The sequence below is a fragment of the Atta cephalotes genome, assembly GCF_000143395.1.
Source record: "Atta cephalotes unplaced genomic scaffold scaffold00011, whole genome shotgun sequence".
Taxonomy (NCBI): domain Eukaryota; kingdom Metazoa; phylum Arthropoda; class Insecta; order Hymenoptera; family Formicidae; genus Atta; species Atta cephalotes.
This window is the reverse complement of record NW_012130075.1, coordinates 5,421,437-5,436,560: the sequence shown is the minus strand read 5'-3', so window position 1 is coordinate 5,436,560 and position 15,124 is coordinate 5,421,437. Positions and strand designations below refer to the sequence as shown.

General features: G+C 36.7%; 1 protein-coding gene across 1 annotated transcript in view; it reads left to right on the top strand.

Moving 5' to 3' along the window:
- The window catches only part of LOC105617153 (lachesin-like), an 86,475-nt gene that overhangs the window by 14,950 nt on the left and 56,401 nt on the right, over window positions 1–15,124 (top strand). The window contains exon 3 of the mRNA XM_012198723.1: window positions 642–803. Coding sequence (XP_012054113.1) covers window positions 642–803 — 162 coding nt within the window. The remainder of the gene's footprint in view (window positions 1–641; window positions 804–15,124) is intronic.

The following is a 15,124-nucleotide window of genomic DNA, read 5'->3' as shown; positions in this document are numbered from 1 at the left end:
CTAACGATAATAATTATTTTATTAATAAATTGTATTCCTTTTATTTTTGTCATGCTTTGCATATTCTTTCTCAGAAGGTATCAATTTTAATTAGTCCTAAATATCAAAAATGATACTACATATTCTTTCTCAGAAGGTATCAATTTTAATTAGTCCTAAATATCAAAAATGATACTACATATTCTTTCTCAGAAGGTATCAATTTTAATTAGTCCTAAACATCAAAAACGATACTGCAAATTTCGCGAAAAAGTAATACATAATATTAACGTTACCTACTTATATGTCTATTTAAAGAACGCGCAAATCGATACGCAAGGAACGAAGCAAGGAGCTTCACATATACATAATCTTGGAATTTGCCTGAACAAACGAAAAAACAAAAACATATGCATAAAATAACAACAAAAAGACCTTTCTAATAAAATTACTTTTCCATCTCTCCCGTTTCTTAAGTCGATTATCTATTCTCTCCGCTTTCTATCCTGACCTTATCGTATAAATACGCCTCAAGAACGCTCGTTATTTCAAAGATGTTTCAACAAAGTGCTAATTTTACATAATAATTTTTATAAAAAATTCGTGCGATAAAGAGAAAGGATAGGTTACAAACTTATTGATATGAATGATTTGTTCCGTAGTGCCGCCCGATATCGTTTATGGGGGTGACACTAGCGCCGATTTGGCAGTAGCAGAAGGTGACAACGCGACTTTGAGCTGTCGCGCGACAGGACATCCACCTCCGAGAGTATCCTGGCGGAGGGAGGATGGAGAACCCATTGTCATAAGGGCTTCCACGGCTGGTAAGACATTGTTGGAAATTTGAAATCTTTATTCTTGTTCTATTTGTCTGTAACATGTTAATTGTATCAAGTAAAATACAAGATGCCTCACAATTTCAACTTTTATTGCGAATATCTTGTGATTCAAGAAATATTATCAGTACACACTGCACAATAATTTTTTTTTCTTAAAAAAAGATACGAGAAAAATGCATTTATATAAATTGAAAATCTAATAAGTTCAATCAGAAAGGTATAAATCAGATACTTATAGTTAAATTCATTAAACATTCTAATCAAAATAATCAGAAAAATACAATCATAATAATTAGAATTCTGAATGATATAGTTTGTACTTCTTGATGATATAATTACACTATTTATTTCTTTTTACTGAAAAGAGACAACAAAAGTCTTCTCAATGTCATCTTACATGCGTAAATATATTAGCAGAATCAACATGTTATTAACTAAACCGCCAATATGACCGCCTATATGCGATGTACCACCTATACTGACGAGATACTATTGTATTAATGATCGACATTCTTACAGGAGTTCACGTTCCTGTTGAACTCTAAGTGAGTTATGATAATAAACTGATAATACGAGAGCAAGTCAATAAGTTCTTAGAAAATCTATCAGAGGGCAGTCACATTACTTTTTGACAAGTAGCATTTCTCGGCTGATTGCTGTCAAATTTTTGAATGGAATTCATCGCGTGGTTTCATTTCTGTAGATTAAAGCAAAACTTTTGTATTTTTTGCAAAATGGAAAAAAACAAGTTCCGTACAGTGATCAAACATCTATATATGAAAGATTTAACGCCGAAAGAAATCAAAGCCGAGTTGGATAATGTTCATAGCACATCTGCACCAGCGTTTGCGACTGTATACAATTGGGTGAATGAATTTAAATGTAGTCGTACATCCACATGTGATGAGACCACCTCGTTCGGGACGTCTCGTTAAGGCTGCCAGAAATCATCAAGTCCACAATACTGTTTTAACTGATTGACGAGTGAAAGTGCGCGAACTTATTGAAGCCATAAACATATTGCCATGACACAGTGATTTCAATTTTGCACGAACAATTGGGTATGAAAAAGCTATTGGCAAGATGGGTGCCACGTTTACTCACTGTGGACCATAAGCACGATCGTGTGACAATTTCAAAACAATGTTTGAAGATATTTCAATGTAATCCAGATGAATTTCTGCGTCGATTCATTACTGTAGATGAAACATGGATCCATTACTTCACACCCGAGACGAAGAAACAATCAAAAAACAATGGACTTCACCAGGTGAACCAGTTCCGAAGATCGTAAAGTCGGCTGAAAAGGTAACAATTTTTTGAGATGCACGCAGTATAATTCATATCGATTTTCCGTCGAAGTAAACGGCGATTACAACCTTATTTATTTATTATGGATCGTTTCAATAACATTTTAAAGAAGATCGTCCCCATTTGGAGAAGAAAATGCATCAAAACAATGCACGATTTACACGTGCCCAGTACCAATGGCCAAACGAATTCCGCTACGAATTCCCCATCCAGCATATTCGCTAAATTTAGCCCCTTGCGACTATTTCCAAACCTGAAGAAATGATTCGGAGGAAAGAGATTCACCAGCTCATGGAAACAAAGGCTTATTTTAAAGGATTGGACAAATCATATTATTCGGACGGCTTGAAAAAGTTGTAAAATCGTTGAATCAAGTATATCGAGCTAAAAGGAGACTATGTGAAAAATAAAAATAAATCGATCAAAAAAAATGTGTTTTACTATGTTTTTCTAAAAACTTATTGACTTGTTTTCGTATAGTAATAATTTTATGATTTATTAGTTTCGTAGACATGCACACATATTTAAAATTCATTTAATACTTGAGTTTTAATTAAAATTAAGATTTTTATGTTATCGTCTGGGTTTGATTATCAACAAAGATGATAACTGTAGAGAAAGAAATTGTAATTTTGCAGCAATATGCAGAATATTGTAGTATTATAGTATTATAGTATTATAAGTATATACAGGATGAATTAGAGTCGTTGAAAAGAGAAAATTATCGATTTTATACCTAATTGAATTATAACGTGTGCAATTAATTATTTTCTCATAGGGTAAAAAGTTCAACAAATCTGATTCACCCTGTATATTATGGTATTATAGTATTATAAATATGCATACGTATCTAGATAGAACATTTAAATAAAAAATCGTCAATTTAATGATATAAAAATTTATGTTGATAATCGCAAATTTAAATCAATTATCGATAATGTCAGCGTTTTTCAATTTTCTTCGCAACTTTTTTGTACGGACATGGAAAATTAGCATAGAATTGACGATCTTTAAGGGAACCCTAAAGTCATCCGTATTACTACCAACTAAACCATAGAAATTTTTACAATAGAATTTTTGTATAACAAATACTTTTTTCCTCTCTTACTGATTTAAAAATCCTTTTCCAGGATTAAAATATATGGCATTAATACGTGTCTGTAAGGTGGAATCTATGCTGAGAACAACAAAACATTCGAAATTTCGAAATTGAGATCTTCTTTACCATTTCTTAATCCAATTCGCTTCAGAGTTGTTCAACATTTTCTTCATATAAAAATTGTACAATCTGTATTCATTTCTGTACTTACAAAATAATAGTCTACAGACTAGTAGTTTGCATGAAGAAACAGCGTGGAGTTCTTAAAATTGGACTTGAACATCTAATTAAAATGTAAAATGTTATATATACGAAAATTGATATATACAGGATGAGGAAAAAAAATCGAGACACCTAAGTAACTTCTGAACGGTACGATATAGAGAATTAAGGTTTATAGGAATGCAAATGGCATCATAAAATCTATTATTTAATATCAAAAAAATCCATTTTAACATCCCTGGGGGCGAGGAAAAAGGTGGGCGGAAAAATCTTAAATTGCACATCGAGTGAGGGTTTGTTTCAAAGAGCCTTCCAAGATGAGAACAATGCATGGTCTCTACGATTTTTTTTCGCAGAGTTATGATCATTTAAACATTGGGATTTCGTAGTAGTGGAAAGCTCACGACGTGGACGTGACAGAGACTTTGTGCAGGCACGTGTGGATAAAAGTGCATGTGGGAAGGAATGTGGTGTGTGTGTGTGTGTGCGTGTGCGTGTGCGTGTGCGTGTGCGTGTGCGTGTGCGTGTGCGTGCGTGTGTGTGCGCGCGCGCGCGCGCGCACGCACTGGGAGTTTGTAACCAATTAAGACAAGTATGGAAAGGTTTATATCAATTGTTCAGAATGAGTATCGTCAATTGTTTGATAATAAACTATCTAATGGTTAAAAAATGAAATAGCATTTTGAATGTAATCATGAGGAATAAGAGCTGTTTCCTGAAGAATCTGATTTATTGTAATTCATCCAAATTATTTGATTTCATTTTGTAAACTCTCTCTCTTTTAACCCCACAGAAAATAATCGAGAGGTATTAGGTCGCGCGATTTAGGAGGCCATTCGATAGCTCCTCTTGCACTTATCCATTTCTTAGGAAACACTGTACTAAGATAATGACGTTTCTTCCGTAATATATTGTTGAAACTATTTCATGTCTTTCATCTTTCAGCGATTAGTAGTGGGACATTGAATTGCTCTCAACTCAAAGCTAGAATTAGCAAGTAAGCTATCACTACTTCTTACACATAAGAACGCAAGACCTTACGTCCACACGCACATGAATCGCCACGACGCCAAAAAGTCGCATTATTTACATGAGCGCGAGCCACAATCTCGATACTTGCGTCATGTTTAATCCATTTCACTTTATGCGAATTGCGCATAAAACTGACCATACAAAGCATTTCGCGCATATGAGCGAGACATGAGGCATCTCACGCATACAAGCGAGTCATCTTCGGACTATCCTTGCATCAGAGTGACAAGCAGCGCCTCTCCCGTTTCAACAAGACGTCACAGGATTTCTCCGAGGAAGCAGCGCACGGCCTCTTCATCAGTTTGAGCCGTGTCATTGATGCATTCTAACAGCTCTACTTTCCATCATCGCACATGCGAAGATCACAACGCATTGAGATGATTATTCGTCACAATCGTAATCACGAATTCATGTTTATATTCGATTATATTGCGATATATTGATAACGGGCAAATTAATTAATAATTAATGCCTTTCTTCCTTATTAGTATAAGGCGTGCATTAACTCGCATTACTTAGTTGCGCACAAAATCTTCTCGGGCCAACGCTTGTAGATTTGATAACATTATTTTCTTTCATTATTGAAACTGCTCGGAAGGACTTATTCACTTGAAATCTAAGAATAATCATAGGCGTAGTATCATGGCGAACTTCTAATTAAAAAACGCGGTAGAATTAAAGCAAAACTAACAGCCTTCGATAATTTCAGTCGCATTAATACAGAACAAGAAGACAAAAATGAGCTACCACTGTGAATCAAAAAAGTGGACTTTTAACAGAATTTGATGTGATTCAAGGCGAGATCGAAGATTTAGACGAAACACAAGCGCATCTCAGAGGAAACAACAATTTGAGAATAAATATTACAGGTTAATAGCCGCACGAAAGCTAATCGAATGAAAGCTAATCGAGCAACTTCTCCGCAGCATGATATTGCAACCCGACATTGGTGACGAGCATTTGTATTTAAACCCGCTATTTGGCTTCCAACGTTCGAGCTGCCCAAATTCGACGAAAATTTTGAATCTTGGATACCGTTTCGAGATTTATTCCAGTCACTTATCGCATCAAATACCATCATTCCTTCTAAAAGTTCCATTATCTAAGATCAGCATTGACCGGTAAAGTTTAAAAGGTAATATATAATGAAAGGTAATAATCCTCGCTAGAAATTACTAGCGTAATTACGAAATTGCTTGGCAATTGTTAAAACGAAGATTCGAAAATAAAAGAAGTTATTCATCATCTCATTCAAACATTGATAGAATTGCCATTAATTTCCAAGGAGTCGTATGCTGATCTCAGACAATTGGAGATAATGTGTCACAAATCACACAAAATCTCGCGAAACTAGCACAACAACATTTTGTTGTCTGGGTCATTCATATTTTGTTATCTAAAACCAGTAGAGAATTTTGTAAAGAATGGGAATTTAAAAGAGCCGAAGCTGATGAATTTCTGACATTAAACAAGTTCATAAATTTCCTCACATATTCATAACAGTAAAACCTCTCAAAGTAAGAACACTTCGCGCTTATATGTTATCACGGACAATTCATCTTGGCTTTGAACTAGCACCCGACTTATAGCAATATGGTTTTTGTTTTTTCCCAAAAATCTTCGTATGTAGTTGAATGTAACAACATCGATTTTGTTTGTAATAGCGCAAAAAATAAATATCACAACTTGAAAAAATCCCCCGATTTGAAATTAATCACTTTTAAGGATAGTTTCTTATAGAAAAGTTTATAGTAGATTGTAATAAAATAATTTTCGTTTGTAGTTACACTGTTCGTGAGATATAATTATTTAAACAATTGTAAAAAATGAATTTTTTTATTAGGAGTACAAATAAGTTTCCACCGATTTTTATCAAAAATTAAGCATTTATTGTAAAAGAACGATATATAATATTTTATTCAAAATAATGGCCATCGCTAGCCACTACTCATCTTTCCCATCTTTCTGGTAGCATGTGGATACGCAACGGAAGAACGCTTCATCTTTTGCTGTGGAGGTTATCCAATCATCGATACAATTTTTGATATCTTCATATGATGTGAAGTGCTGCTCAGGCCATACGTCATCGATCGGAACAAGTAGTAGTCGGAAGGAGCAATGTCTGGAGAATACGGCGGGTGGGATAGATGATTTCAAATGATATGAAATTGTTTGTTGAGTCACTCCTAATGTAAGTGCAAATTCTTTTTACGTTTGGCACGAATCTTCATTCAATAATGCTTCCAATTCCGCGTCTTCGTACACTTTCGGCCTTCTGCTATGTTCTTTGTCTTCGACGTCAAATTCACCATTCTTAAACTTTTGAAACCACTCACGACAACTTCTCTCACTTAAGGCAGCATCACCATATGCTTCTACAAGCAATCTATGAGCCTCAGCTGCAGATTTCTTCAAATTAAAGAAGTAACTCAAAAGTTCCCGCAAATGACGCTTATTCGGCTCAAAATTCGACATTTTCGTACAAAAAAAATATATGATGCTGATACATAATCGCTAATATTTCAAGATTATGGTGTTGCCGGATGTCCAATCTTATGATATGTTGTTTTACATCAAACAATTTTATAGTTTATTAATAGCGCTGTCTTTTGGAAACGGCGGAAACTTATTTGTACTCCCAATAATTTTTCAAGATAATTCATATCCCCTTGTGATTCAGAATCGTTTGTAGTTGTTCGTAGTGATATTCTGGTGAATATACACACGTAGTGATATACACACATTAACGATAAACAAAAAATATAATTTTATTAATTCTTGAGATATCTTAGGAACATGATGACTTCTCTCATATGCTTGCGCACGCTGGTTATACACAATATTGTATCATATGAGTCAATTCAACGTCGATTCCGAATGACGAATTTTTAGAAAAGTTTCCAGGGCAAGTATACTATTCGGTGGTTTGCCATTATCTTCCGAGTGCTACGGGCGTACGAAAATTTTCTACTGGAGATCGTACCCGGGATCTTTTGTATTGCGGAGGAGCCGCTGTTACGCCGCGCTCGCGTTATTTAAACTATTTAAAATTAACGATTTTAAATAACGGTTTAAATTACAGTTAAATTACGGTTTATATTAGATGTACAACTTTGCTTCCGCCGTTTTCCTATAGATGGCTTTAGCGGTCGAGTGGTGGTCGAAATAAATAGATCATAGACGTCATACAATAAACTTGGGCATCTGTAACCCTATAGAAACATTAATCGATTGGTGTCTGCATCATAAAGTTATTCTCAATTGAAAATGTCAGTTTACGAGCCAAATTCTCGTCATTTGCAGGAGGTTTTAATTTTTTGCTTCAATATGAAGAAATCTGCGGCTGAGGCTCATCGAATGCTCTCAAATACTTATGGTGAGACCGCTATTAGTGAAAGAACGTGTCGTGAGTGGTTTCAATGCTTCAAGAACGGTGATTTTGACGTCGAAGACCGGCATAGCGATGGAAGAGAGAAGGTTTTCGAAGATGCAGAATTGGAGGCATTACTTGAGCAAGACTCGTGTCAAAATCAAGAAGAATTGGCACGATCATTGGGAGTGACTCAACAAGCCATTTCAAAACGCCTCAAAGCCATGGGAATGATTCAGAAGCAAGGAAATTGAGTGCCGTACGAATTGAAACCGAGAGATGTTGAACGACGTTTGTTTGCTTGTGAACAGCTGCTTGAAAGGCAAAGACGGAAGGGATTTCTGCATCGCATTGTGACTGGGGACGAAAAATCATTACGATAATCCCAAGCGCAGAAAATCATGGGGAATTCCCGGCCATGCTTCCACGTTGACAGCCAAACCGAATATTCACGGCTCCAAGGTCATGCTCTGTATGGTGGGACCAGCTCGGCGTAATGTATTATGAACTGTTAAAACCGACTGAAACAATCACAGGCGATCGGTATCGAACGCATTTGATGCGTTTGAAAGACAAACGGCCGCAATACAACGAGAGACACGATAAAGTGATTTTGCAGCATGACAATGCTCGACCCCATGTTGCGAAAGTGATCAAGACATACTTGGAAACGTTGAAATGAGAAGTCCTATTCCATCCGCCGTATTCTCCAGACGTTGCTCCCTCTGACTATTACTTGTTTCGATCAATGGCACACGGCCTGGCTGACCAGCACTTCCGGTCTTATGAAGAAGTAAAAAATTAGATCGATTCGTGGATAGCCTCAAAGATGACCAGTTTTTTCGACGCGGGATTCGTTACCCGAAAGATGGGAGAAAGTAGTGGCCAGCGATGGACAATACTTTAAATCATAAATGTATAACCAGTTTTTTACAATAAAGCCTCGAATTTCGGAAAAAAAACGGCGGAAGCAAAGTTGTGTACCTAATATTTTTTTGGAGATTTTGTAAATTTTATATATTTTTTTTATTTTTATGTATTTATATACTTTATGCTTTTTTTTTAATATAAAATGTATGCGTATTATTTATTAATTCTGTTAATGATTCTAAGAAAGTTTCCGTAAGCGGATTTGAGATATCTCGAAAATTGTCAAAGTTACGTAATTTGTTTATTGTAAATGTGTTATAACTTTTAAACGGTGCAACTACAAAAGAACGGAAAATCATTACAAACAATTCTAAGAAAGATGTCGTAAGCGGATTTGAGATATCTCGAAAATTGGCAAAGTTGTGTAATTTATTTGTTGTAAATTTGTTGTGACTTTTAAACGATGCAATTACAAACGGCCAAAAAATCACTATAAACAATTACAAACAATTCTGAATCTAGTTCGCAAGCGGATTTGAGTTATCTTAAAAATTAAAGAAATTCATTTTTATACAATTATTTAAATAATTATATTCCGTGAACGGTGCAACTACAAACGGAAATAATTTTATTACAGTCCATTACAAATGATTTTCTACAAGAAACTATCCTTAAAAGTGATTAATTTCAAATTTCGGAGAATGACATTTTTTCAATTCGCGATATTTTTTTTTACTACAAACAAAATCAATGTTACTATATTCAATTACATAAAGATCTTTCAGAAAAAAAACAATATTGCTGCCAAGTTCACAAAGCTCGTCTTAATGCATAAGATTGAATGATTATAAAATTTATGTGGTTCATTTCTTAATATGTCAGCTGAGAAACGCTAAAGCTAAAAAGAAATACCTATGTACAAAATTCTTCAAGCCATACCACGGCAAAAATTGCAAGCATTCCAATTGTCAATTATGCATCGGGTGAGACCTTATGCGTTTCGACTTGTGATATTCCGAATTCATGTTTTATTGGCGTCCCACATAAGGTCGGCTTGTTATGATAAGGCATGAGGCAATCTAATCATTTGATTGCCTCAGGATCATATATTTTTCAGGATAATATATTTTTAAACTATTTTAGCTTTCGCAGGGAGGAGGTTGATCAAGTTGAAAGCTCGGCGCCCTGCCTCGAAGCTAAGCTCGAGATCGGGTTGCTGAGCGATTTCTATGAAGCATCCCCGAGAAGTAGTGTCCTGAAACGCTGGCCGACTAGTATCGCGCGTGTAGGTGACGCAAACTGGAAGTAGCCCAGGCTACGAAGATCCGACCGATGATCGAGAGCGGTAGGAGACTGAGTAATTGCCCTCGCCCATGGATAGGATTCGCGAGGTAATGATCGATAACTATATGCTGGCTAGGACCTCTGACTCCGACGGATGAGCTGCATTACATATTCAGGAATCAGTTTGCATAGCTGGTAGAGCGTGAATAATCGCTCGCTCCAACCAGTGAGTTGCTTGTTGGAATTTACATCCCGCGAGCGCACTGAAAGTCTCGACATAGCCGTGACGCTGATCGGATGTATTCCATTCCTACGCCTGAGGATCGTGTGTGTTAAGCTTAATTGCAGGCATCGCAGGTATGCTCTTTCTCTTCTGTCAATTACGCAGAGGCTATCATAACACATTACTGCATAAATCGAACAGCAGAATCACTTATTAAGAATGTTGATTTTACCTCCTCAACATCTTCATTAAAAGCTGATGAGCCCAACTAAAATAATATCAACAAGCTATAACTTAAAAACAAGCTCACTCGTTTCTCTCAATCACTGCTCTAAGGGAATATTGGCAAATTCTTCTTTCCCCAGCGATTTTTTTCCTGCTCATATAGGATTCGCATCATACAGGAACATTGCATAAGTGCCCTTCTTGACAGCGGATCACAGTCAAGTTTCATTACGCATCGCTTAAGTAACAAATTGAAATTACAATATGAGACTATCGACAAAACATTTTAGATATAAGACAAACCAATAACAGCCATTCAACAAATAAAGGCGATAATCAAATCATGTACAAGCGCGTATCAAATCAAATTTATTTTTCTAATCATTGAGAAAATAACAGAGCATTTACCGATGGCTAAAATAAACGAAAACAACTTATGCATTCCTTATGATTTAAAGCTAATAGATCCAAGTTATCACATGCCCGACGACATAGATTTGTTATTGGAAGTAACTGTTTTTGGGAGCTTTTGGGGCGTAAGCAAGTCATCAAAGAAGCCCCTCCATTCTTCAAGAAATATCTTTCGATTGAATAATCTTAAGCAACGTGCAAATGATCTGAACGCATCAGCATCCGACTTACTGCGATGTCTCTACCCTCTTACGCAGCGATTCAAAAGCAGCTCCAAAAATTCTGGCATAATGAAGAATTAACAAAGCCTTCATGTCGTTCACTGAAAGAAATACAATGTGAGAAGCATTTCGTCACTCTAGGAATGCAGAAAGTCGTTTCATAGTACGACTATCCATTAAAGAAGGCATACAGGGATTAGGAATCTTACGAAATCGCCGAAAAGAGAGATTAAAGCGCAAATTAAAAAACAACCAGCTTTGAAACAGCAATATCATGAATTTATGCATGAATACTATGATCTGAATCACATGTTCTAATAGACGAAATTGATAGCATATCTGCCTATTACATTCCACGCACTGACGAAGGAAGACAGCGAAACTACAAAACTGAAAGTAATTTTTAATGCGTGTAAAAAGACATCTGGCCAATCAAATTATTAATTTCTCATGATTGGGCCAAATTTACAACAAGACCTATTTGACATCATCATTCGTATATGTCAGCATAAGTATGCATTGGCGGCGGATGTTACGAAAATGTATTGCCAGATAGAAGTGGCCGAAAAGGATCATAAACATCAACGTATTCTGTGGAGATGAAACAAAAATGAATCCATTCGTGTTCGTATTTAATCTGAATACAGTCACCTATGGTATGGTATGTCCAGCTCTTCATTCATGATTCTCCAAGAAATAGCATATCAATCCAAGAAGGATTATTTTGTGCAAATGAAATTATATTCCATCAAAATATGCTGCACGAATAATAAAATATTATATTAACCTCTCTTTTTAGACGCAAACGATATTATTCGTATAGGGAGAAGACTACAACATGATAGAATATACTAGAAAACACACGATCATATTACTCAGCAAGCTTCATCTTATGAAATTGATAGTCAGAGACGCACATTATAGGAACTTGTACGCTGGACCTCAAGCAATATTAGCAGCTATGCGTAATAATTATTGGCCTATGTCAGGCAGAGAAACTATTTGTCGCGTATTGAAATGCATAACATGCTTTTGTTCTTGAAACCTATAATGGCCACACAATTAATGGGTAGTTGCCCACTCATCGAGCACTCAGGCACGCGGCATTTCTCAACACAAACGTAGATTACGCCGGCCCATTCAATATAAAGATATCGTGTAACAAAATTGGGAAAGGCTTACCAGTCCATCTTCATTTGTTTATGCACTATGGTTGTACATTTTGAATTAGTAACAGATCTAAGCACAGCATCATTTCTTAACGCAATAAAGCGATTTATCTGTAAATGCATTAACCTATACTCAGATTACAGTATTACTTTTGTCGGCACTAATAATCAGTCGGAACTGAAAGAATTCCTTGCCAAGGCCTTGATTCAGCTCAGACTCAAATACGAGAATACTTAACAGGACAGTTTATTAATTGGAAGTTTATTCTCCCATATTCTATACATATAGGCAGTTTATGCTGCGGGAAACCGCAGTTAAATCTTCTAAAACACATAAAAGGATTATTGGTACAGCCATTAAGTTTTGAAGACCTTTATACCGTTTTAATGCAAATAGAAGCTTGTTTAAATTCAAGACTTCTCATGCCAATGTCTAGCGATCTACAAGCGATTGACCACCGGACATTTTATAGGAGAGACTCTAAATGCTAATACTAAACAACCTCAAAGAAGTTAACCCGTTAACCAATTTAACGTTACCAATTAATTACACAATTGAGACAGAACTTCTGGTCAAGATGGTTGCGGAAGTACATATTAGCAGCAATGCTTTAAATGGAAGCGCAAACATAAAAATAGAAACTGTTACCAAACTCTTGTAAGTTTAGTCGAGGAGACAATGAGGGAGAATGGAGAAGGAGAATGGAAGGACGGCTAGACTTAATCTCACAGATATACGCGGAGGCGAACATCTGTGAGTCCCACGCACTTTTTCAGTCTTGAAGGGATGCTCTTGAATGGACACCTGTTTCGATGGATAGTGCGTATGTTGATCCTACATTTAGGATCAAGGAATTTAATCCTTTTGATCCGAGACTAGACCTCGTGCGATCTCAGGCGTTTAGAGGGAAAAAAATGCGAGTGGTGATTTAAATAAACGGAAACAGGAAATTTTCATTTATAACATAACGATCTATATTTATTTTTAAAAATTTAGGTTTATGGTGAATAATTGTACTAGGTATAAGCTTAAATCCGCTGTTTTTTAGTCAGAAAACACATTTTTTTTCCTAGGAAGCAAAAACAAATTTATTCAAAGTACTTGTCCTCGCTAACTATACATTTTTCCCACCTTTCGGGCAATTTGTGCATACCACGTCAAAAAAATTCCTCATCTTTCGAGGCAAACCACTCATCAAGCCATTTTCGGACGTCTTCGTAAGAATCGAAGTGCCGCTCAGCGAGCGCGTGGCCCATCGACGAAAACAGGTGATAGTCAGAAAGTGCCAAGTCTGGTGAGTAAGCGAGATGGGGTAGCACTTCCCAGTTGAGTGTCTCCAAGTAGTTTTGGACCATTGTTTGACATGTGCGATGGTGCGTTGTCGTGGAGGAAAATCAGCTTGTCATGTCTTTTCCGATAAGTTAGAGGAACTTGTTTTATAATGTGGCCTTTTTTCACGCAGAGCACGGTGCAATTTGATCAGATGTTGGTGATAGCGGTGAGCATTAACAGTTTCACCAGGTTTTAACAACTCGTAGTAGATGACACCCTCCTGATCCCACCAAACGCACAGCATCGTCTTCCGTCCGAAGCGATTTGGTCTTGAGGAAGATGTTGATGGTTGGGCGGGATCAATCCAAGATTTCTTGCGTTTAGGATTCTGAAAATAGATTCACTTTTCATCGCCTGTCACAATCCGATGCAAGAACGACTTTCTTTTTTGTCTAGCAAGCAGAATTTGACATGTATTTTGGCATCGCTCCATCTACCTATCGTTCAGTTCATGCGGCACCCATTTTCCGATCTTTTGAACCTTCCCCATGGCATATAGCCGCATGGAAATGATTGCTTGAGAAACACCCAATTGCTCGGCAAGCATTTTTGCGATTGGGTATCGTCCTCGTTCAAAAGAGCCTGCAATTGACAGTCCTCAACCTTCCTGGGCCGATTTTCACGTTTCTTGTCACTCAGGTCAAAATTGTCGTCATTAAATCAGTGAAACCAATCTCTACACGTTGTTTCTGATAAAGCATTGTCGCCATAGGCCTCCAAGCATTCGATGCGATTCGGCCGATTTCTTCAAATTGAAACAAAAAAGCAAAGCTTCCCGCATATGCTTTTTTTTTAGCAAAAAACTAGACATGATTATGAAAGAAAAAATGTATGTTGTATGAAATTGCTGATGTGCACTGGTTAATGTTGACAGATGTCAAACACATAAAATAAAGTGTGTTGTGTGCCCAGGGTAGCTTTGTACGCTCACTAATGCCACCTATGAGCAAACAGCGGATTTAAGCTTATATACTCTATTTATATAAATATATAAAAAAAAATTTTATCATTATTGGTGTGATTACAAGCTATTGTTTAATATGGCCGAGTTAATATGAGTTTAGCTATGGAGGTGTGGAGTATATGTGTGTATGTGTATGTATACATGAGAAGAGGAAATAAGGTTATTGGAAGTGAGAAAGGTGGTGCAGGAGCACATCGGGATAAAATGCTCGTGAGAGGACAGTGTAAGGTGTGGAATTCCCAGGGATGCAGACTGTAACTATTCTGTTCCCTTCATTGGAAGGGAACGAATACAATCTAAAAAGCCGATCCTAATCGGCACGGGATCTGCCTGATAAGGAGGAGTGGGGAGGGGGGAAATAGTCCAAGAGAGAAGGAAAAGGAAGTCCTTCTTCGAAAAAAGGGGAAAGAAATCGTTTCTCAAGAGAGGAAGGGGAATAATTCAGAATTTCCTGAATGGCGGGATCGATGATGGAGGGAGAGGTCTAATGGTTGCGAGTAATCGGAAACTGGCGAATATAATATTTCGGTGAAACTGTCGTCGGTCAGTTGTGGCGGAACGGTTGTAACTTG